Source organism: Heptranchias perlo, chromosome 10 (assembly GCF_035084215.1).
Source record: "Heptranchias perlo isolate sHepPer1 chromosome 10, sHepPer1.hap1, whole genome shotgun sequence".
Taxonomy (NCBI): domain Eukaryota; kingdom Metazoa; phylum Chordata; class Chondrichthyes; order Hexanchiformes; family Hexanchidae; genus Heptranchias; species Heptranchias perlo.
In genome coordinates, this window is record NC_090334.1 from 24259840 (window position 1) to 24284921 (window position 25082).

Here is a 25082-nt window from a genome sequence, read left to right on the forward strand (position 1 = left end):
TGCAGTAAATGATAATGAAATGTGTCACCCTGTCATTTGCATGTGAAGGTACTATGACAAAAATGAGGCACAGATTTTCTGGTCCTTCTCCCTACAAACAAAAGTCCACAAAAACTTTTTCATGAAGACGGTGTCTCTAAGCTATGTTGTTCTTACGAAATTCCCCTGAAATCCAAGGATCTGTTTGTATCGTGTTCCAAAGGTTTATGTAAGTCACTCAATTTCTCTTGGAGCTGTGAAAGGCTGCTGTGTATTTCTGATTTTCTTGCCAGTTTATTCTGTAGCCGAAGCACATGTTTTATTTACAGCACCCGCCGGTCAAATCGCTATCTTAAAGATCCTGCAGGCAAGCCTTACTCAGAATTAGTCATACCGGCTACACCCAAGGTGTGGAGGGGGCGGGCGATCCATCGTCATGTCTTGGTGAGGCATTTCCTGAGGTATTTAAAGTTTAGCAATTCGGTGCTGAATACAGTGTGATTCTGGACACTTAACAGTCAACATGGAGGGAGAAACGGTCGTATCAAGGGAAGGATTCCTGGTCAAAAGGGTAAGGGAACCTTATTCATTATAAACTGCACATCTCATTTCACCCAGTAAAATAAGTTACGTGCCAATATTTCTTCATATTTACAGTGATAGACTTAAAAATGTGTCTGCAAACATTCTGTTGTGTAAAAATCATTAAGATTGAAATACTTTACTTTGGGGTACTTTTATTTACTGCTCTTTATTATTCTCCTCCCATTGCCCCTTCCTTGGTATCTTTAGTTTCTTTTCTACCCACACCGTTGGTTCCCCTAGGCACAAACACGTAAGTGTCTGCAAGTTAGGAAATGAGTACACTCACCCACTGATTTTTTTTCTTCCGAAGTTCAGGAAGCACTTTTCCGCTACCCCCCTTTGTCTGAGATTAGAGACTCCTGTACCTTGCTGCTTTTTCCATGATGCGATGCTGAGGACACCAAGACCTTTTTTATTCCCTGAACAGACTTGATACTAAATCGCAGGATGCAGTCAAAATAACGCGCTGATGCGTCGAGCGAAAAACTAATTTATCCTCACCGTTCTTTATAGAGCTACTTAACCTCCTTTGTACAGTTGTAAACAATTTTACAACACCAAGTTATAGTCCAGCAATTTTATTTTAAATTCACAAGCTTTCGGAGGCTTCCCCCTTCCTCAGGTGAACGATGTGAAATGAAGTCCTCGAAATGAAATCGCATTTATAATTCACAGAACAATGCTTGGTGAGTACAGACAGTTTTTTCAACTGCCCGTTGCCAAGGCAATCAGTGTGCAGACAGACAGGTGTTACCTGCCAGGTCTCACAGAATATACAAATCACCAAAAAAAAACCAACAAACAAAAAAAAACAGAGATAGAGAGGTAGAAACATAGAAAAGACAGCAACTGACCCGTTATATTAAAAACAGATAACATTTGTTCGCTGGTGGGGTAACGTGTAGCGTGACATGAACCCAAGATCCCGGTTGAGGCCGTCCTCATGGGTGCAGAACTTGGCTATCAATTTCTGCTTGACGATTTTGCGTTGTCGTGTGTCTCGAAGGCCGCCTTGGAGAACGCTTACCCGAAGGTCGGTGGATGAATGTCCATGACTGCTGAAGTGTTCCCCGACTGGGAGGGAACCCTCCTGTTTGGCGATTGTTGCGCGGTGTCCGTTCATCCGTTGTCGCAGCGTCTGCATGGTCTCGCCAATGTACCATGCTCTGGGGCATCCTTTCCTGCAACGTATGAGGTAGACAACGTTGGCCGAGTCACAGGAGTATGAACCATGCACCTGGTGGGTGGTGTCCTCTCGTGTGATGGTGGTATCTGTGTCGATGATCTGGCATGTCTTGCCAGATCATCTCCACATCATGACTACCATCGACACCACAAACTGCCGGCTCACAGTGGAAAGGATATCCAAGAAGATCGCGCATTTAGACACAGACATCAAGTTTTTACAGAGCTGCAAGAAAGCAGACAAGATCCCGAAAGGACTCCAGATCACGAACCCACTCAAGTCCACATACAACTCGGATTACGCTGAGAGACTCTGCCGCCGTACCTCTCGCACACTCCGCAACCATCTCATACACCAACTCTACAGCAGACGCCACAACCTCGAAACCAAGATAGAGTCCATACTCTCAACCTGTACTCAGGACACAGCAGACCAGCTACGTTATACCGCCAAACAGACGAGGCAACGGAACTACGCTGCCTACATGAAAACCAAGAGCAGGAAGCTTGAGAAACTCGGCATCACCACCAGCAACGACCAAGCTTCCCCTGGTACCACGGTTGCAACCACAGGGAAGTCTATTGTCAATTTATCCGACCACACCCTTCAACCAGACGAAATCGAAGTTCTCAGCCGAGGGCTCAATTTCTGCCCCACTACCAAAATGGACCCCACTAGTCTCGCAGCGGACACAGAGGAATTCATCAGGAGAATGAGGCTCCGGGAATTCTACCACAAACCCCAAGATTTCAGCAGCGAACCCAATGAGACAATCGACGATCCGGAACAGCAGACAGAGGGATCCGCGGTACAGCAACCGAAGAGGAAAGAGTCAAACTGGACTCCTCCGGAGGGTCGCTGCCCTCAGCTGGACATGTATGCTCAAGCTGTCAGGAAATGCGTCAATGCCAGATTCATCAGCCGCACTCAGAAGACAGTCCAGAATGTCACCCGAGCACAACGCAACGCCATCAACGCTCTCAAGACCAACCGCAACATCGTCATCAAACCAGCGGACAAAGGAGGAGCCATAGTCATACAGAACAGAACAGACTATTGCAAAGAAGCATACCGACAACTGGACAACCAGGAACACTACAGACGGTTACCCGCAGATCCGACCAAAGAACACACCCACCAGCTCAACAAACTGATCAAGACCTTCGATCCAGACCTTCAAAGCATCCTACGCATTCTCATCCCACGTGATCCCCGCGTGGGAGACTTCTACTGCCTCCCAAAGATACACAAAGCCAACACACCCGGACGTCCCATCGTATCAGGCAACGGAACCCTGTGTGAGAACCTCTCTGGATACATCGAGGGCATCCTGAAACCCATCGTACAGGGAACCCCCAGCTTCTGTCGTGACACTACAGACTTCCTACAAAAACTCAGTACCCACGGACCAGTTGAACCAGGAACACTTCTCACCACGATGGACGTCTCGGCACTATACACCAGTATCCCCCACGATGACGGCATCGCTGCGACAGCATCAATACTCAACACCAACAACAGCCAATCTCCGGAAGCCATCCTACAACTCATCCGCTTCATCCTGGATCACAATGTCTTCACCTTCGATAACCAGTTCTTTACCCAAACACACGGAACAGCCATGGGGACCAAATTCGCACCCCAATACGCCAACATTTTCATGCACAAGTTCGAGCAGGACTTCTTCACTGCACAAGACCTCCAACCAACACTATACACCAGATACATCGACGACATTTTCTTTCTATGGACCCACGGCAAGGAATCACTAAAGAGACTACACGATAACATCAACAAGTTCCATCCCACCATCAAGCTCACCATGGACTACTCCTCAGAATCAGTTTCTTTCTTGGACACACGAATCTCCATCAAAGACGGGCACCTCAGCACCTCACTCTACCGCAAGCCCACGGACAACCTCACGATGCTCCACTTTTCCAGCTTCCACCCTAACCACGTCAAAGAGGCCATCCCCTATGGACAGGCCCTGCGAATACACAGGGTCTGCTCAGACGAGGAGGAACGCGATGGACACCTACAGACGCTGAAAGACGCCCTAGTAAGAACGGGATATGACGCTCGACTCATCGATCGACAGTTCCGACGGGCCACAGCAAAAAATCGCATAGACCTCCTCAGGAGACTAACACGGGACGCAACCAACAGAGTACCCTTTGTCGTCCAGTACTTCCCCGGAGCGGAGAAACTACGCCATGTTCTCCGCAGCCTTCAACATGTCATCAATGAGGACAAACACCTCGCTATGGCCATCCCCACACCTCCACTACTCGCCTTTAAACAGCCACCCAACCTCAAACAGACCATCGTTCGCAGCAAACTACCTAGCTTTCAAGAGAACAGCGTCCACGACGCCACACAACCCTGCCACGGTAACCTCTGCAAGACATGCCAGATCATCGACACAGATACCACCATCACACGAGATGACACCACCCACCAGGTGCATGGTTCATACTCCTGTGACTCAGCCAACGTTGTCTACCTCATACGTTGCAGGAAAGGATGCCCCAGAGCATGGTACATTGGCGAGACCATGCAGACGCTGCGACAACGGATGAACGGACACCGCGCAACAATCGCCAAACAGGAGGGTTCCCTCCCAGTCGGGGAACACTTCAGCAGTCATGGACATTCATCCACCGACCTTCGGGTAAGCGTACTCCAAGGCGGCCTTCGAGACACACGACAACGCAAAATCGTCGAGCAGAAATTGATAGCCAAGTTCCGCACCCATGAGGACGGCCTCAACCGGGATCTTGGGTTCATGTCACGCTACACGTTACCCCACCAGCGAACAAATGTTATCTGTTTTTAATATAATGGGTCATTTGCTGGCTCTCTCTGCCTTCCGGATGTTTCTGCCTCTCTCTGTGTTTTTTTTTCTCTTTTTTTTTTCCCTGTTTGTTTTTTTATTGAATGTGTATTCGGAGGTTCTGCAGGTAACACCTCTCTGTCTGAACACGGTGATTGCCTTGGCAACGGGCAGTTGCAGAGGCAGTCTGTAAACACCATTTATTATTGTTCAATATGTATAAATGCGTAGGCTTCAAGGAGATCTTGAAACATTTGCCTGAGGAAGGAGAAAATCTCCGAAAGCTTGTGAATTTAAAATAAAATTGCTGGACTATAACTTGGTGTTGTAAAATTGTTTACAATTGTCAACCCCAGTCCATCACCGGCATCTCCACATCATATATTCTGTGAGACCTGGCAGGTAACACCTGTCTGTCTGCACACTGATTGCCTTGGCAACGGGCAGTTGAAAAAACTGTCTGTACTCACCAAGCATTGTTCTGTGAATTATAAATGCGATTTCATTTCGAGGACTTCATTTCACATCGTTCACCTGAGGAAGGGGGAAGCCTCCGAAAGCTTGTGAATTTAAAATAAAATTGCTGGACTATAACTTGGTGTTGTAAAATTGTTTACAATTGTCAACCCCAGTCCATCACCGGCATCTCCACATCCTTTGTACAGGAGGGAGAGACTATAGTCTTTCATGCGGCTGTTTACCGGTCCACATGACAAGACTGAAGCAAGGTGACAGGGACAGTACAAGGACTTTATTATCATTTTCCTCCAGTTCTCTCTGCTGATGTCCATAGCCGCTGACACTGTTGGAGCACAGTTCCACGGGCACTAGTAGACCTCGGGTGCCTCGCTCAAGTGACCTTTCTTCATGTGCGAGCCGAGGCAGAGCGTGCCAACCGGGATATTCGACCGTGGAGGGAATCGCTGCTAAATCTGATCTTGTCTTCACCCAACGTCCACACGGATGCACTTTCTAGCCGGAGTCAATGGCACTTTCTAGCCGGAGTCAATGGATCCAGACCCGAAGCAATCCTGGCCTATTTTTTTCCCCATCCCTGATTAGCAGGACAACTGTAGTCTCAGTTGCTGAGATGAGTTAACTCAGATCAGACTTGGAACGTTTTTAAAAATCTGAATGACTTAGTACCACACACAATAAAAAGTCAAAGATGGGAAAAGTCCATTTTGCCCTCAAAACATGTCTCTCAGTATACCAATTTACCCAATTGTGTTAGAAATTACAGTTTTTACACCATGACCTCGGGTTACTGAGAAATCAAGATGGCAACCAAAAAGAACTTTTAAAAATATTTTGAGTGTCCTTTTTCTTGCTAATTGCTTGTTGGTCACTTTTTTGCTACTTATTGGTTCTTCATTGATATTTCTTCTCTATCTTGTAATATTTGATACAAACAGTGCTGTCCAATTTACAGTGATTTATGAATTTGATGATATTTGAACATGATAATTAATCGGGATTTCAAGTGTGACAGAGACTTCACATTTGACAATTTACAAGTACAATGGACGCATTGTGAGTGTGGCACTTTGAAGTGTGACAGACCCTTCTCCCCACCTTATAGATGTGTGTTCGATGCAAGATGTTTAATTATACAAATAGATTGTGAGCACTTGTCCATCAAGGTTCATTACTTCTATATTATGGATGCCACCCTGTTTACTTGTAAGAATCAGGCCTGGATGTGATTAAGAACATAAGAACATAAGAAATAGGAGCAAGAGTAGGCCAATCGGCCCCTCGAGCCTGCTCCGCCATTCAATAAGATCATGGCTGATCTGATCCTAACCTCAAATCTAAATTCATGTCCAATTTCCTGCCCGCTCCCCATAACCCCTAATTCCCTTTACTTCTAGGAAACTGTCTATTTCTGTTTTAAATTTATTTAATGATGTAGCTTCCACAGCTTCCTGGGGCAGCAAATTCCACAGACCTACTACCCTCTGAGTGAAGAAGTTTCTCCTCATCTCAGTTTCGAAAGAGCAGCCCCTTATTCTAAGATTATGCCCCCTAGTTCTAGTTTCACCCATCCTTGGGAACATCCTTACCACATCCACCTGATCAAGCCCCTTCACAATCTTATATGTTTCAATAAGATCGCCTCTCATTCTTCTGAACTCCAATGAGTAGAGTCCCAATCTAATCAGCCTCTCCTCATATGTCCACCCCCTCATCCCCGGGATTAACCGAGTGAACCTTCTTTGTACTGTCTCGAGAGCAAGTATGTCTTTTCTTAAGTATGGACACCAAAACTGTATGCAGTATTCCAGGTGCGGTCTCACCAATACCTTATATAACTGCAGCAATACCTCCCTGTTTTTATATTCTATCCCCCTAGCAATAAAAGCCAACATTCCGTTGGCCTTCTTGATCACCTGCTGCACCTGCATACTAACTTTTTGATTTTCTTGCACTAGGACCCCCAAAAGCTATTGGGAAAGCATAGGGAGAGTCTTTTTTCTTTAGGTGGATCACATTATATCAGTGCGGTACTCATTTGAGCAAATGGACTAAGAATTGACACCAATTCAGCCAAATTATGTCAGTGTAACAGACTGCTGCCCAGGACTCAAAGTTATAACCACTGAGTTGCTTAATGTATTATTGAACATAACATCACAAAGAATGTTCCTCCAGTTCTTAAAATTGTTATTAAAATTCAGTACTGATGTCGACAGATACATTTTTGTGTGTAAAATTTAATAATGTCTGCAAAAGATTCCATTGGTCTTGTGTGGCATTTAAGGGTGTTGATGCTGTTTAGGAATCGCTTTTAAGATGAGTGTTTAATTTCAGGGTCATATTGTTCACAATTGGAAAGCACGGTGGTTTGTACTGTCCAAAGACCAACTTCTCTACTATAAAATTGAAGGAGGAAAGAAGGAGTCTCACCCCAGAGGCATTATTCCTCTGGAAGGATGTACTCTCCTATGTCCCTGTCTGGATTATGAAAATAGGCTGGTAAGAATTATAAAGCATGTTTCTGTGCTTTTTGTCCATGCATTTATTTCTTTCAACTGTATGATTTTATACATGAATTTAAGATCCTAATTGCACCATTTCTTTCTGATATTCTCTGATTTTGATGATTTATTGTTCTATAACTTTACAATCAAGAGTAGGATCCCTGACTGATTTTCCTTTCCCCATCAATCCCAGGGTCACTTGAGGCCAATTGTAGCACCCCTATTGCCACTTCAATGGAGATTAGCTAACAGCATAGAGTAGGCACTGAGTTTGGGAACTGCTTGATCCGTATGAAATTGTTCTACACTACATGGTTCATTTAGACACTTAGCTTTGAGGGAGCTCAGTTCTGTTATGTTTTAATGAATGCAAAGTATGTGGTCATTTTACAGTATTAGTACAATTTTGCCACAGAAAACGAGTTTAAAAAAAGTCTGAATGTGTATTTACCTATTTTGCCAGCTGGTGATTAAATTGAAGGCAAAGAATTCTGTTGAGCATTTCCTTGAAGCTTCTTCCCGTGAACAACGAGATTCCTGGGCTGCAGACATTAATAAAATGATCAGAGCTTTTAACCCAGAGCCTAAAGAACAAATGAACTCTTCAAACATGTCATTCGAAACATCAACAAACATTTGCCCCAGGTAAGTGCCCTTGCTCTATTTCACGATATGTCACCATATGTAACTTGTTTCCCCCCGAGAATTTTCTCCTTCCTGTCCTTAAGTAGCTAACTCTTTCTGGGGTATAGTTCTACAAGGGCTGACAGTTCTGCAGTAGCTCACCCAAATGGCCACTCTTTATGTGGGAGCTCAGACAGTGAATGCCAGCAGGCTATTTAACCACAAGGGGCATCACAGACAAGCTTGATTCTGTCTTCATCTAACATCCACACACATTTTCCAGCTGGAATCACTGTAAAAGAGATTATAGAATCATAGAGTCTAACAGCATCGTGCCTGTGCTGGCTCTTTGAAAGAGCTATCCATCTAGTCCCACTCCCCTGCTCTTTCCCCATAGCCCTGTAAATTTTTCCTTTTCAAGTATATATCCAGTTCCCTTTCGGAAGCAGGTTCATTAGTAACTTTCAACACCCTTTCAGGCAGTGCATTCCAAATCATAACAACTCGATTAGTACACTCCAAGATTAATTGTAACAGCCCTAACACCACCCTGGCTGAGATTATCTAACTGAGTACAGTCCTGTGATCAAGGCTGGGATCATTATGATCTGTATGGCTTATGCCATCTCCGCCATCAGGCAAGTCATAGCAATATCTTTAAGAATGATGTTACAGAAGCATTTTACTGGCCCACCTCTTTTGAAAACTGTCCATGGCTGACCCCTATAATGCAGTGAAAAGTGCAATATGAGGGTGGTCATCATATTCTTGATGTTAGATATTGCATATTTTAACAACTGGGAAAGTGCTTAAGTCTCATTTAATGTGCATCAATGACAGCAGAATCACCAAATGCTGCTGTTTGTGATCATCTCATCAAAACCTGACAGAAACTTGTTGCATAATAGGAACAGCAGTAGGCTATTCAGCCCCTCGAACCTGTTCCACCATTCAGTTAGATCATGGTTGATCTGTATCTTATCTCCGTCTACCAGCCTTGGTTCCGTAACCCTCGATAGCCTTGATGTGGAGATGCCGGTGATGGACTGGGGTTGACAAATGTAAGGAATCTTACAACACCAGGTTATAGTCCAACTGTTTTATTTGAAAATCACAAGCTTTCGGAGGCTTTCTCCTTCGTCAGGTGACTCGCTCACCTAATGAAGGAGAAAGCCTCCGAAAACTTGTGATTTTCAAATAAAACAGTTGGACTATAACCTGGTGTTGTAAGATTCCTTACACTCGATAGCCTTGACTAACAAAAATCTATCAATCTCAGTTTTGAAATTTTCAGTTGACCTAGCTTCAACAACTTTTTGGGCGAGAGAGTTCCAGATTTCCACTACCCTTTGTGTGAAGAAGTGCTTTCTGACATCACCCCCTGAACGGCATAACTCTAATTTTAAGGTTATGCCCCCTTGTTCTGGACTCTCCCACCAGAGGAAATTATTTTTTCTACCCTATCAACTCCTTTAATCATCTTAAACACCTCAATTAGATCACCCCTTAATCTTCCATAGTCAAGAGAATACAAGCCGAGTCTAATGTCACAAATCACTTTATGTTTGGGAAGTCTAATATTATCCCAACTTTATTTTGTGCAATAAGGAGGAAATAAAGAAGATCGGATTACACAATGCTTCTGATGTTGTTTAATCAATATAATTTTAACAGCATTTCCTGTATTATTCATTTTAATCATAAAATCAGGGAGCCAGAAATGAATATTATAGTTATTCAAATTAATGTCATTAAACTATTACCATGAGATATTGGGTACAGTAGTGTAGGGGTTATGTTACTGGACTAGTAATCCTGAGAACGTGAGTTCAAATCCCACAAAGGCAGTTCGAGAATTTGAATTCAGTTTTTTTTAAACTATCTGGAAATAAAAAGCTGGTAACAGTAAAAAAAACAATGACCATGAAGCTGCTGGATTGTTGTAAAAATCCAACTGGTTCACTAATTTCCTTCAGGGAAGGTAACCTGCCCTCCTTACCCATCAGGCCTATATGTGACTCCGGTCCCGTACCAATGTAGTTGACACTTAATTGCCCTCTGAAGTGACCTTGCAAGCAACTCAGTTGTATCAAAACCACTCGCAGCGGTTCAAGAATAAGGCTCACTACCAACTTCTCAGGGCAACTAGAGATGGGCAATAAATGCCAGCCTTGCCAGCTGTACGCGCATCCTGAGAAAGAATAAATTTAAAAAAATAATGCCACCTTTTTAATTTATAGTCACATAATCAAAGTCATGCAAGAAGCCAGCAGTGGGATCAAGGAGATGACAATTGGTGAATATGGGAATACCTACAAACTGTGCTTCACAGGTAAGCAAGGGAATGTGGGATCCTGGAGAAGGTTCAAGTTTTGTTTTGCTATTTTCTATCTTTCCAATTTTCTCCCCTTCTCTCCTGAAGATGGTGTCTCCCGCTGGGTGCGGTTCCATGGCAATCCTCTGATACTGTGCCCAAATGGCCATTCTTCACGTGTGTTCTTTTGACAGTGTTTGACTGTGGTGGGATCACTGCTAAGTCCAATACTCTCCTCACCTGACACCTCACACATGTACACCTTCCAGCTGCAGTGACTTGATAAGCTATCAGAGGCAGGAACCGTGGCTAATTCCCTTCCCCCTATGCTTCTGTTTCATCCAGAAGGGTGGTATGGGTCATAGGTATCTCCATGACCACTTTCGCTAATGCTATGCCTACCTTCCAAATGTCACTCATTTCAAGTGGCACTCACTCATTTTGGTTTAATAATGTAAAGGACTATTTTGAATCCTTCAAAGTTTGAAGATGTTAATTTGAATGGTGATATTTTCTTCCTTGGAGGGATTCAAGTATGAAAAACGTTTTGGATGGGGCACCAAGATGGACCTAATCCCATGGCCCCGCCCTGTTTTCATATCCCTTTATACCCCTTTCCTTCAACCAGCTGTCTAACCTATTCCTAAATGTTGACATGGTCTCTGCTTCAATCACTAACTACAATAGTAGATTCCACAGCCTCACAACCCTCTGTGTCAAAATGTCCTGCTTTCTGGCCTAATTCTCTGACATTTAATCTTATATCTCTGTCCCCTCCGTTCTAGACCTCTTAAACTCCGGAAACAGTCTGTTTCTATCTACTTTGTCTCATCCATTCATGATTTTAAACACCTCTATCAAATCACCCTTTAATCTTCTCTATTCTAACAATAACAGGCCCAACTTTTCACATCTTTCTTTGTATTTGTATTTCGTCATACCAGGCAGCATCCTAGTAAATCAGCGCTCTACTCTATTGCCTTGACGTCCTTCCTATAGTGTGAAACCCAAAACTGCAACTGTGCTCCTGCTAAGCTTTTATATAGAATCACCATTACACTTTAACTTTTATTATACCTGCAAAGGAACAAACTTCCATTAAAAATTGTGACTCGTTTAAAATTGAAAATCAGTTCGTTTTCTCATAACTTGTGATTTCACAATGTGAACCATTGAACATTTATAGAAGGAAACATTTTCTTAATATAACCACAAAGTGAACAAATAGGGAGCTGTAATCTCCCAATGTAAATGTTTAAGGTGAGCAACTATGTTAAGTAAGGTACAATGAGTAATCTTTATGGTAGTTTACATATAGTTCTGTGTTTTCAGCTTTTATTTTTGAAAAAAATGTCTGGGGTTTATTTTGGATCTTTCAAAAGTGAATTAAATAAAGATTTAAAAAAAAGACAGAAGCTTGGCAGAAATCAGAGAAAAAAATGATTTTACAAGGTTGAAAAAGTTATGTCTGTTATCTGTATTCAGTCTGAGTGTATTCTCTGTAAAAGGCAGGGATTGTAACCCAGAAATCAGAGCAGGAAAAGAATGCACAGGTTTTTGGGAAGCCAGAAACAGCATTTACAGTTAAAATCCTGGTAAAATAAATGTGAAAAAATGGGTTTATTAGGAAAGGAAAGGGTGCAAACCTCATGTCAGAAAAAAGTGAATAGTTGGGGAAAAGGGAAAAAAAAATCTAATTTTCCTGTGGGACAAAATTTGTGACAGTCAGCTGCTATTTCTGAACTCGACCTTCAGTGGTGAAGTACTTTGGTGCAACTTGGGGTCAATGGGCGCTAAACTGGGCCGTGTAGCACCCGTTCTTTCGGCGCTACACAGCCTCTCTGACACCCAAGATGGCATCTTGGATGTGCAAGCACGTTTCCAGCGTGATGTGTGCCGGACGCCACGTTGGTATAGGAGTTAGCGCATGCACAAATACCAAACGCTAGAAGCATGTAATGTAGGGAGAAAATGCGTGCAATCAGTGTGCAACGCTGATTTAAAGTGATAGACACCATAACACTCAACTCAACACACACTCTTAATCCCGACCATCTGAACGTGTCTTACAGTGCCTGAAGGACCCCCCCCCCACCCCTCACCAGCGCTGTTTAAAGGGGCCATGCAGGTGTTGCAGGTTAGTTGCTGGATTATTGCTTCTGGCTGATGGTGGAGTAGGAAGTGTTTTTGAAGCTGCCAATTCTTACTGAGAGTTGCGAGACTACATTTGAGTGGTTTGGCAGGTACTGCCTTAAGGTTCGGAAAGTTACAACCATGGTTGAACAACATTCCTGGCAATCATGGGCGGACTGCTAGGGCTCCCACTGGGCATTGAGCACGACTGGGAGCATGCGGAGAGGCCACACATAGCAGGTCAAGCTGTGAGGAGACAGAGGACGAGGAGGCGCAGGGCACTGAGCAGCAGGCCATATCTAATGAGGGACTTCCGGGATCAATTCTCTTACCTCAACATGACCGAGGAGGATTGCATCCAACGCCTGAAGTTCACCAAGGAAGCCGTGACAAAGATCTTTCAACTGGTGTGGCCACAACTGCAGCCTCAGAGCAGGGTGAGGACAGCATTGCCTGTGGCTGTGAAGGTCACCGTGGCACTGAATTTCTACGGCTCAGGAGCATTTCAGGCCTCTGCTGGCAACATGTGCAACATCTCGCAGTATGCAGTGTACTGCTGCATAAGGGAGGTCACAGATGCACTGTACCAGATGAGGAACAGGTTCATCACCTTCCATCTCCACAGAGACAATCAGGACAAGCGAGCACGGGGATCGCTCGCATTGCTGGCTTCCCATGGTGCAGGGTGCCATTGACTGCACGCACATTGCCCTGCATGCCCCGCATATCAACTCAGCCGTCTTCGTCAACCGAAAGGGCTTCCATTCCCTCAACGTGCAGCTGGTGTGCAACCACACGCAGAGTATCATGGAGGCCAATGCCCGCTACTCTGGGAGTAGTCACGACGCCTTCATCATGCGGCAGCCCAATGTGCCAGCTATCTTTCACCCGGCTCAGCAAGTCAAAGACTGGCTACTGGCCGACAAGGGCTATCCCCTCATGACGTGGCTCGTGACACCAGTCAGGAACCCACGCATATGTGCACAGCAGGTCTATAATGAGAGCCATGCTGCCACACGCAACATTGTGGAGCACACCATTGGCCTCCTCAAACAACGCTTCCGCTGCCTGGACCGGTCTGGAGGAGCCCTGCAGTACTCCCCTGAGTGGGTGGGCAGATTTGTGGTGGTCTGCTGCATGCTGCACAACCTCGCCATCATGAGGGACCAGCCTTTGCCACCAATGATTGGAGAAGACCCTGAGCTAGAGGTGGAGGAGGAAGAGGCTGAGGAGAAGGAGGAGGGGGTGGAGCCGGAAGAAGTGGAGGAAGACCCAAAGGTGCAACAAGGACCTTGTCTGCAAGGGCTCTGTGTGCTCGCCTGATCCATGCTCGCTATCAGTAATGTGAACTACATCCCCCAACTCACCAACAGTCCTACACTCCCCAGCTTTCCGCTCCCACGACAATCAAATCGCCCTCCATCTGATTACACATTGGTTTACCTCTCAGCTCATTGATTTTGTATTTTTGGTGGTGGTTTTTATTTATGCAAAGTCTCATTTATCAATGAATAAATAAAATTATGCAACATAACAGAACTATTCACCCTTGTGCATTCCCTTAGTGCCTTTTGTTCGTGTGTCTTTACCTATCCTAGTGCTCCAATGAGATGCTTCCCCAATGGCTGGAGCATGGGTGGTGGGAGGCTGCTGGCCTTTAATGGAGGAGCGTGCAGATGGCCTTGGAGGTTGACCTCGAGCAATTCTGGGCCAGGTGGGCCCCGCTTCAGACTGCACCATCTCAGCATGGGCTGCGGCAGTCTGGCCGGCTGGCTGATAGGCACCAACAAGGGCACTGGCAGAGTGGCAGGGGTGGGGGCAAGAAGACTGTCGTCCTGAGAGAGGACAGCAGGTCCGACTGCCATGGCGCCACTGCCACTCTCCCAGGGCAGTGCCTCAGCAATCCTGATGATCAGCTGGAGAACGGATTGCTGGAGTGCTGTGATACCCTGTTAGCCCTGTTCCACAGTGGTCCCCAGACCCACAATAGCAGCAGTCTGAGATTCCAAAGCAGCAGTCCGAGTTCCAAATGCAGCAGTCGGACCTTGGAAGGCAGATGTTTGTGCTGCAATCGAAGCTGTGACATCGGTCATCAGACGCTGCATCGTGGTGGGTTCCACAGGTGCGCTGATGGAGGTGACCACCCGTTCCATGTTGCAAAGGATGGGCTCCAAGCTCTGCGCAAAGTCCTGTGCCAAGTTGGAGCTGGACTCCTCCATGCCCCTTCTTATTGTGTGGAGGTTTTCCGGCAGGCTTTCCAGTGCCCCAAGCATTTGGTGGTGTACGTCCATCAGCCGTCTTCTGTAGCCTGGCCCATCGAAGTCCTCATTTGACTCCTCTGCAGCAGAACTAGTGAGCGACCTCACCCTCCGGCGAGCTGACACCTGTAGTATCCGTTCCCTCCGCCCCGGCTCCTGCGTACTTGTGCTCGGTGTCTCACCACGTGCAGATCCCTCCTCTAACCTAACCTCTAAAGGACACGCAGTGTCAGTCTATGAGCTGGTGGAAGCAAGTGTCAGATCGAGTGATGGTGTGGCTTCGGTGTGTGTCCCCCCCCCCCCCTCCACCTCCTCCTTCTCCTCCTCCTCAGACGGTGCCGCCATGTGTTCTTGGGTCTCTCAATGACAAAGGGAAACAGGTTGAGTTGTGCAGTGGGGAGAGGAGCAAGTAAGAGGTGTGTGCTGACAGCATCTGTAGCATGTGAGTCAGAAACGATTATGGGAAGAGGGAGATGTGGAAAAGGAGAAGGAGCATTAGAAATGCAGAGAACCCCTTCATCGGGACCTCCAGCGCGACATGTTGTCACGGCTGCAGCGACAGCCTGCCCAATGATCTGAAGCACGGTCTCCTCTAGGGGGATGAGGATGTGTAAGCATGCCTGTCCACCCTCAGGTCCCTCCAGCTGTTTGTGCCACCTTCTCCTGCAAGACAGAGGACAGTGTGTCAGTGAGTACCCTGCAAGGTGTGTGGGTAATGTGCCTGTCGTGTTCAAATAGCTGCCAGTTTGTGTTACCTGTTAGTGGTGGTTGTGTGGCCTGCAAGTGTGGTACTATGTGTGGGTGAGATGCAGCATGCCGAGTGCAGCATTGCGTATGAATGGGCAGTGTTTGTTGGTGGGTGGGTGATGGGGAGTGTGATGCGTGGAGCTGTGGTGCAGTTGGTAGGATGTGCCACATGACACTTGCACTCACTCACCTTGACCATTCGTGTCAAATCATTGAACTTCTTTTGGCACTGCACCCACGTGCATGGTGCCATGCTCCTGGCTTTTACTTCCTGCGCCACAGCCTGCCAGTGCCAGCATCATCGGAGAAGCGTGGAGCTCTCTCATGCCGGTCCTGCTATCCTTGTGGCCATCTTTCCCTTTTCCAAGTAAGCTGTGTACCTGCCATTTGAAATGTGCACCTGCACCTTTAGGAGGTGGTAGCGCTGGCTGCACGGAGTTATCATGGTAAGTAGCAGGCAGCACGAAGTTCACGTGCTGCCTGCATAGGGGCCCTCGGGCGCAGGGTACTAGCGCATCATGCTACCCCAGCCTGAAAATGGCCCTTATCGAGCTTTTCCCCTATGTGTCCTTTGGCTAGCACATGCCTCTGTAATTCTCCTGATATGTTTGTATTGTCGCCAGTTTAAATTCGCTGCTTTTTGCCAACTCCTGATATGCTGAGACCCTAATTTTTTTTGGGTGGGAGCTGATGCTTGAAAGGATTGCGGTTGAACATGTCCAAACAAAAGCCCAAGGAGCAGGTGGTGTCAAGCAGGCCTGGGTTCTGTAAACATCTGGTCCTGGTTCCCTCCATTATAATTTTATTTTTCTATCCTTTATTGTAATACATGTAAATGTTTATTTAGTGAGATAGCACTACAAGAGAGCAGGAACACAAAGCTATTTTAAAAAGGACTTCTCATTCCAATTGGTGTTAATTGCTCTTTCTATATTATAAGATCTGATATTTGGGCATTGAGCTTGAGTGTGATATCAAGACTTTATTGTATTATGGTTTTTGGCACAGTATAACACCAGTTAACTCAGATCTAAATATATTTTTGCCGCCTTTTGATCACCAAAGGCACCATTATGGTTAGACATCTAGTGAGGAATGGTACAGCCATCCCCTGGGGATAAAGGGGCAGGAAAATTCCTTGCAGAAAGTTGTTTTCAAGGAAATATGTCCATTGAAAGACTATCATCCCTTTGGGGATAGAAGGTCTTTTTTTAAATAAACTCTGGTTTTACACATTTTTCAGATAATAGGTCCACACTCTCTCATCTGAGAGGTTGGGGAGCTGTCATTCTTCACTGAATAGAATGTTGTCCTTGTGTTCTGTCAATCTCTAGACTAATTCTCAGTGAGTGGAGCTAATCATTTAATACCTTTAATTTTCTGTCCAAAGGCTCGACAGTGATTGACTGGCTGGTGTCCAGAAATGTTGTCCATTCCCGTTCAGCTGCCGTCACATTAGCCTCCCTTCTAATTGAAGATGATTTCATTAAACCAGTTGGACATAAAAGCACAAAAGCTATGTGGAATATCGCCGGCACAGAGCAATTCCTCGATGATTCAACAGCACTTTATTGTTTTGTAAGTCACCTGTAGTGCACAGCAACTGCTCTTCTCCTTTTGTCCTCATTAATTTTCTCCTTTTCCTTCCTCTTCTGAAGGTGTTTACTCTTTGCTGGAATATGGTTCCAATGGAGTCAGTACCCCTCCATTACCCCACCCAAATTAGGTTTGCCAACCCTCCTGGATTTCCCTAGAGTGTCCCGGAATGGGACATGAAGTTCCTAGGCACTGCTGCAAGTTAGGAGTATTGCAAGAATACTCTCCAATTGCCTGGATGAGTGCAGCTCCAACAACACTCAAGAAGCTCGACACCATCCAGGACAAAGCAGCCCGCTTGATTGGCACCCCATCCACCACCCTAAACATTCACTCCCTTCACCACCGGCGCACAGTGGCTGCAGTGTGTACCATCCACAGGATGCACTGCAGCAACTCGCCAAGGCTTCTTCAACAGCACCTCCCAAACCCGCGACCTCTACCACCTAGAAGGACAAGAGCAGCAGGTACATGGGAACACCACCACCTGCACGTTCCCCTCCAAGTCACACACCATCCTGACTTGGAAATATATCGCCGTTCCTTCATCGTCGCTGGGTCAAAATCCTGGAACTCCCTTCCTAACAGCACTGTGGGAGAATCGTCACCACACGGACTGCAGCGGTTCAAGAAGGCGGCTCACCACCACCTTCTCAAGGGAAATTAGGGATGGGCAATAAATGCCGAACTCGCCAGCGACGCCCACATCCCATGAACGAATTAAAAAAAGCCTGGGAGAACTTTGCCATTTAAAATTCCTGCTGCAGTAACACCCTCACCCCCCCCCCAATTCCGTGACATCAATGGCTGCCTCTGCAGAACAACCTCTGGCTCGGTGATTTCACTCCACCCCCCCACCACTGTACAGGGCTGGACCCCACTTAGAGACTGACCGGAAACAGGACCAACCGTTTTTGGATGTAAGTCATAATGACCATCCCATTATTAGATTTTTTGCTGCTGAGTAATTGAATTGGCACTAGGGAAACAATGTTTTCCCCAAATCAGAAATATGTTTTGGCTGCATCCAATCCTAAGTACAATGTAACTGTCGGTGAGGAGTTACAGTATCGGAGCACTTCGGAATTTATTCCCAACTCTGGAATGGAATAGGCATGACTAATAGGGTCTATGTTATTGTAAACTCTCTTCTGTCACCTCAAATATTTCTAAGTGTTTTGATGTTGTTTTATTTCCTCTTGTGCATTCCAAACATTGTTAATTTTTGTTGTTGAAGACGAAAATATCTGATTTTCATGACAACATGCTATTCAATGACCTTTGCATTGGAATTGTGAGTTACAAGTCAATGTTAATTAATGTAAATTATTGATTCTGTGACTAGTGAACGTTCAATGTGAAAGAGAGCATTCAGTGTGTGTGTGTGTGTGTGTGGTTTGTGGGGGCAGAGATCATAGAATCACAGAGCACAAAAGGATGCCATTCAGCCCATCATGTCTGTGCCGGCTCTTTGAAAGACCTATTCACTTAGTTCCATTCCCCCACTCTTTCCCCATAGCCCTGCAAATTTTTCTTTTTCAAGTATACATCCAATTCTCTTTTGAAAATTACTATTGAAGCTGCTTCCACCACCCTCTCAAGCAGTGCATTCCAGATTTAACAACTTGCTGCATAAAATAAATGTTTCCTTATCTCTCTGGTTCTTTTGCCAATTATTTTAAATCTGTGTACTTTGGCTACCAACCTTCCTGCCAGTGGAAACAATTTCTACTAGTATTATAGAGTTAAAACCTGGTGAGAATCATCTTCTCAGGATGGGTTTAAATCGTGATCTAAAGCAGAGCCATCAGCGATTGCACCAACACAGTTCAGCATTAAAATGCTTTTCACATGCTAGATGTCAGTGTGACCCCATTAGGTTTTGACTCCATGTTATGACTCCTAAAGGACAGGCCAGTGACTCTTTTAACTCCTGTCCTAGTTCTGGGGGCGGGATGCTGGACGGGAAGCTACAATTTAACTTTGGTATTTTGAATTTTTTGTAGGCAAAAAATGAGAGGAAGACGGATAGTTCAAGTGAAAAGATTGAAATACCTCACATGGAGCTTAGTGGCAAGATTGTGAAGCATGGGTTTTTGATGAAGCAGGTAACTTGGTTCCTAATCTCTTTTCATTTGGCTTAAAATGTGAATATTCTGCAATTAACATGATTATGTCAAACCCTGTGATTGAAGAAACCTGGTGATCTCTCAAAAAAGCTGCATTATGAATGTTCAATTGTGCCCTCCGAATGCCTTTTATGCAATGTTCTCAGAGTTGATATATTGATTGCTATAGCTTTAAAGTGAATTTGTTAACTGAGTAATATGGACCAGAAAGTTCAGGGTTCAATCCCTGGTCTGCGCTGAGCTACTTGATCAAGGGAAAAATTAACCAGTGACCAATTATTCAGTGATCCTCTGTTGGAAAGTGCAAATGTATAGATGTCAGTTGAGGAGAGGATCAGGCCTGGTTGTGCAACCTGCTTACACTGTGTAGGCTCACACGTGAAGAATGGCCACATGGACAAGGTACCAGAGACCAGCTGATACCCCTGGAATCAAATCCCAGCAACAGTCAGTGGGGGTCATTTAGACTTTGCGCTCCCGATTTTTGTTTCCATTAACTTCAGTGGAATTGAAAATGGGGAGAGATGTATAACGGGTGGCTGATACAATATCACCCATTTTAGATTATCGCTCAAAAGTCTAAATTACCCCCAATGTCTTCACAATCAGAAGAGGAAAGGTAATGGAAGCAGGAGGAAATAAAGCTTCAAAGTAGTGGATTTGGCTTTTTTTGTTAAACTATTTTTGCACTTGAGTAGATGAGAGCTAATGGGAATAGTGAAGAAGTTGTGCACGTTTTAACTTATTACCTTTGCACTGGTTGGTTTGCTAAGTAAATACGTGTGGTTGCTCCTTTGCTATTACCTGATTTTAATTCTATTACATAATCTCTGATACATAGAATTACATAGAATTTACAGCACAGAAACAGGCTATTCGGCCCAACATGTCAGTGTTCATGCTCCACACGAGCCTCCTCCCACTCTTTTTACTTCAACTCCCCTTATCAACATATCCTACTATTCCTTTCTCCCTCATCTACTTATCTTGCTTCCCCTTAAATGCATCTATGCTATTTGCCTCAACTGCTCCATGTGGTAGAGTTCCACATTCTCACCACTCTGAGTAAAGAAGTTTCTCCTGAATTTTTTTTTGTATTTATTAGTGACTATTTTATATTTATGGCCTTTAGTTTTGGACTCTTCCACAAGTGGAAATGTCTTCTCTACATCTACCCTATCAGGTCATCCCTCAGTCTTCACTTTTCTAGGGAAAAGAGCCCCAGCCTGTATTTCCTGAAAGTTGTACTCTCAGTTCTGGCATTATCCTTGTAATTTTTTTTAAAACTTTCTCCAGTGCTTCCATATCCTTTTTGTATTATGGAGTCCAGAACTGTGCTTCAGTACCCTAAGTGTGGGTTAACCAAGGATACAATTAGCCATAAAGCCACTTCAGGCACTGAGAATGTGCTCAAGCTCAGGTGGTATTTTGAATTAGAGCATCTATGAATGTAGACCATATCCATGTTTCCAGTTGTCATGCAAACTGGACTTTTGCCGTCAGATTTAAGAACATAAGAAATAGGAGCAGGAGTAGGCTATGCGACCCCTTGAGCCTGCTCCGCCATTCAGTAAGATCGCGGCTGATCTTCGACCTCAATTTCCCGCCCGATCCCGATATCCCTTGATTCCACTAGAGTCCAAAAATCTATCTATCTCAGCCTTGAATGCTCGGGGGTTGCGTAACTATTGTTTATTTAACCAATGAAGGACCAGTGATGCTTGTCAGACTGGATGGTGTTACATTTCAAGTTATAAAGTGTTGCCCAACTTTGGTCTATACTACATTCAAGACAGTTTCTGGGTATTACAATCTCTAAAAAGTTGTATTTATAAGAGCTGCTGTGCAATGTGACAAGCCTGGAAACTTTGCAGAATATCAGTCTCCATCAGCTAAAATGTAAAACTCTAATCTTTCCCATTTGCACGTGCTCCAAGATTCTAAACATTGTGAATTTTTGTCATGCTTAGGGACACAAAAGAAAGAACTGGAAGGTGAGAAAATTTGTTCTGAGGGCAGAACCTGCACACCTGCACTACTATGATCCCTGCAAGGTAATTGTTTTGCGCTTTAACTCCTGTTTTCTGTGAGAATATTTTTTTTTATTTGTTCATGGGATGTGGGCGTCATTGGCGAGGCCAGCATTTATTGCCCATCCCTAATTGCCATTGAGAAGGTGGTGGTGAGCCGCCTTCTTGAACCGCTGCAGTCCGTGTGGTGAAGGTTCTCCCATTGTGCTGTTACGAAGGGAGTTCCAGGATTTTGACCCAGCGACGATGAAGGAACGGCGATATATGTCTCTACCTTCATCTGTCTCCATCATGCCACTTCAGGATCAGGTGTGCTTGTAGCAGAGTGAGGTATCCATCTCAAATTTTCCCCCTTTACTTGGACATCACCCTCCCACTTGCAGCCAAATCCAGCCAAGAATGAATGCTCTGATACTTTTTTTAATAAATTAAGTCTAATACGTTTAGCACATTGAAGCACAGGACATGGGTGTGTGCCACACCACTCTGATCCTGATCTCACCCACATCACTGAAGGCAGGTGCCGTGCATGGAACATGGATTAATGCCTCTGTTGAAATAGCAAACAAATGAACATCACATAAGCTCATGAACATTAATATTGTCAAAAGCCAATTTCTAGCCTGAAGTGATTAGTGCATTGTGTATGTGTAATATTCAAACAAGAAATTATTGTATAACTTACATTCAATTTGTGTTTCTGGCACTTTTAACATTTCCATATACTTATTTTATGTAAATAATGGAAGTTTTCCTCGACTGACCTGAAAGAACTGTTTTAAATCATTAGGAAAAAAATGATCTGCCTGTTGGTGGCTTGTCACTTCGAGGCTGTTTGGTGTCTGCTTTGGAAGACAACGGAATCCCACCAGGTGAGGCTTGGTTTCTCATTATTAGAAACAAATGAAGATAGAAGTAACAATTCAGCAAATTGGCCAAGAAAATCTTGAGCAACATTTGTGAGTTGCTTAAAAGAGTATGGTAGTGTGGTGGTTATGGTACTGGACTAGCAACAAAAGTCTTGAGTTCCAAATGGACTGCAGTAAACCTGATAATTTGTGAGCTGGCACCAGAAAGAAAAATTATCATGAAATCTGCTGGATTGTCATCAAAACCCAATTGGTTCCTTCAGGGAAGGGAGCCTGCAACCCCTGCCTAGTCTGCCTTCGAGGTGACTCCAGTCCCACGCTACTTGGTTGACTCTTAAAGACCTCTGAAGTGACCTAGCAAGCCACTCAGTTGTAAAGACAATAACTGCTTAAGAAGAATGCCCACCTCACCATGAGCCTTGTTAGGGCAACTAGGGGCAATAAATGAGGTCTTGCTGGTGCCACCCACACATCTCAAGAACAAATTTTAACAAAATATAAAATAAATATCTATGAAGAGGTAGTTCAACAAACAAACTCTGGCAGCAAGCATTGACCAGAGGTTATGCTGACTTTCTGTTAGCTTAAGACATTTAATCAGGAACATTATTGCAAAATGCACAATTATGGGTTTCATTTGATCATATAAAGGAGCATTAAAGCCCACAATTTTGAATTTAATTATGTGATTACCTCACCTGTTGAGAGGCTGCTCTCAGACAAACTATTAGGGGAGATGTTAGCTCGGACAACACACCTGAGGAAGATGTTATAATGAGCAGTATGCACAATATGAGTTTGAATATAGAAGGTTGTCCTTTGTCTTTTTTCCATTACAATGACAAATGACAGAACATTGCTGAAAGGAAAAAGGACTGACCATTGTGTAGGTCTTTCCCGAGTCTCTGTAAATTGGCCAGTGGTCACGATGTTCTTCATGTAAAAAGACTTGCATTTATGGAGCGCCTTTCACGACCTCAGGTCGCCTCAAAACGCTTTACATCCAACTTATAGATTCCTTCAAACCTACTGCTTGTCTTATGGAGCAGCGAGGACTTGGTTCACCTGATGGGTTTTTCTCATGTGGAAGAAGGGCTGTTTTTTTTAAAGTAACAAACATAAATGTTTATCTTTTTGATTATTCAATCTTTCAGGAGTAAAGGGAAATGTTCAAGGCAATCTCTTCAAGATCATAACCACAAATGATGTGCATTATTACATCCAAGCTGGCTCCCGTGCTGAAAGGTCAGAGTGGATCCAGGCAATCAAACAGGTGACATAAACTTCTTGCAAAAGTGCCCTCAAACGGAGTTCAAAGAAGAACGAGGGAAATGAATTGAAACGAAATTTCAGACAGTGCTTCTATCTCATGGCATTTGTTTTTTTCAAAGCAGTGGTATATCGCCATAGAAGGCAGTCTTATATCATGAATATGAAAACATTTTTCAAATATTATTTCTCTCACCCCCTCACACACACAGCTACGTTGTCAACAAAAATTACCCATTGGTTTTGTGATCTCTGTTGCTGAAGGAGTGAGTGAACGTGGCAGACTTTGGATATAAAACGGGGATCACACGGGCTTGTAATCTCCAAGCTTTGGATTAATATTTGCTATTGGTCCATCTGTAAATGTTTTATGAAAAGAGCAGTGACCAGACTGCATGCAAAAGCCCTACTATGCCGAAACAAAGCCTTTCAATGGAATCTCAGGCAAGATAGAAAACTAGGCCTTTTGTAATTTATTTTCCCAAATTATTATTTATGCACTTTATTTTCCTAGATGTCATTTTGCAGTTCCTTTTTGCAGTGTTATTGCTTTAATTTGTACCCAAATATAAATACCTTGTGGAAATAACTGATGTATTTGGTGTTTGCTTTTCTCGAGGTTTGATCTCTTAAAATATTACTCAGCACAATTTAACATTGGTCTGCAATTTTGAGTGTAATTAAAAGGATAAAAATCTAATAATTAAAGGACGAAGCTGGATATTTTGAAGTTGTTTATCTCATCTCTTGACTAACTTGAGTCAACTGTTTGCAGCCAGTGGGCGGAGACAAAGCTTTGCTACAAATGGTTGTGTTCCTGGACTGGCGACTGATGTGGAGGGGGGAATTAACCAGGGTTCCCACTCCTGATTGCTATCCAGTGGCAACAGCCGGAAACTGAGGATGCCAGGCTTGGCTGTGATGTTCTCGCTGTCAAATAGTCTGGTAATGCTCCTTGTCTCAGCTTACACAGAACCATAGAGCTGCTGACATCTGTGGAACCCTATTACGCACGAGTCCACTGCCACGAAGATAGCTTAAGTTAGAGCAGAAAACAGAGAAGAGGCCTGAAGGAATCCTCAGTAGAAGTCCAGAGGTCCATTGAGTTTATCCAGTGAGCTGCTGATGCCTTACAGACCAAGAAGGTCCCGGGTTCAATCCCTGGTCAGTGCTGAGTCAGTTGGTCTGAGCAAGAATGCTAGTAGAGGCACTGAATTTGGTGCCCGTGGCTTAGAGGAAATTGGCCAAGGTTCCTGCACCTTAAAACATTCCAGCAACCCCTGCTGGAAGTGAATGTGAGATAAAGTCAAACTCCCCTGTGATGCCCCCCACCCCCCCGGCCCGAGTTGAATGGTATGCTGACATGCTCTGTCAAGGCTAACACATGAATGATCATCACTTGGGTGAGTTTCTGGAGAGCGTCTGTGTAACCAAAACCCCAATAAAGGATCCACACTTCAGAAGAAGGGAGGGAAGAAAAATTGGTGCAGACAATTGATTAGGGCGGGAGAAAATGTTTTTTTAAAATCCAGTGAGTCTGGAG

At 44.4% G+C, this 25082-nt stretch overlaps 1 protein-coding gene across 1 annotated transcript; it reads left to right on the forward strand.

Annotated features, from left to right (window-relative positions):
• On the forward strand, positions 1–24224 carry plek2 (pleckstrin 2). Its single transcript, XM_067991347.1, has 10 exons — positions 1–208; positions 309–550; positions 7401–7565; positions 8034–8215; positions 10435–10526; positions 17037–17224; positions 19249–19350; positions 21342–21425; positions 22192–22273; positions 23425–24224. The coding sequence occupies exons 2-10, from the start codon at positions 503–505 to the stop codon at positions 23550–23552; spliced, it is 1071 nt and encodes a 356-aa protein (XP_067847448.1). The 5' UTR covers positions 1–208; positions 309–502; the 3' UTR covers positions 23553–24224.
• Positions 24225–25082: the final 858 nt, after the last annotated feature.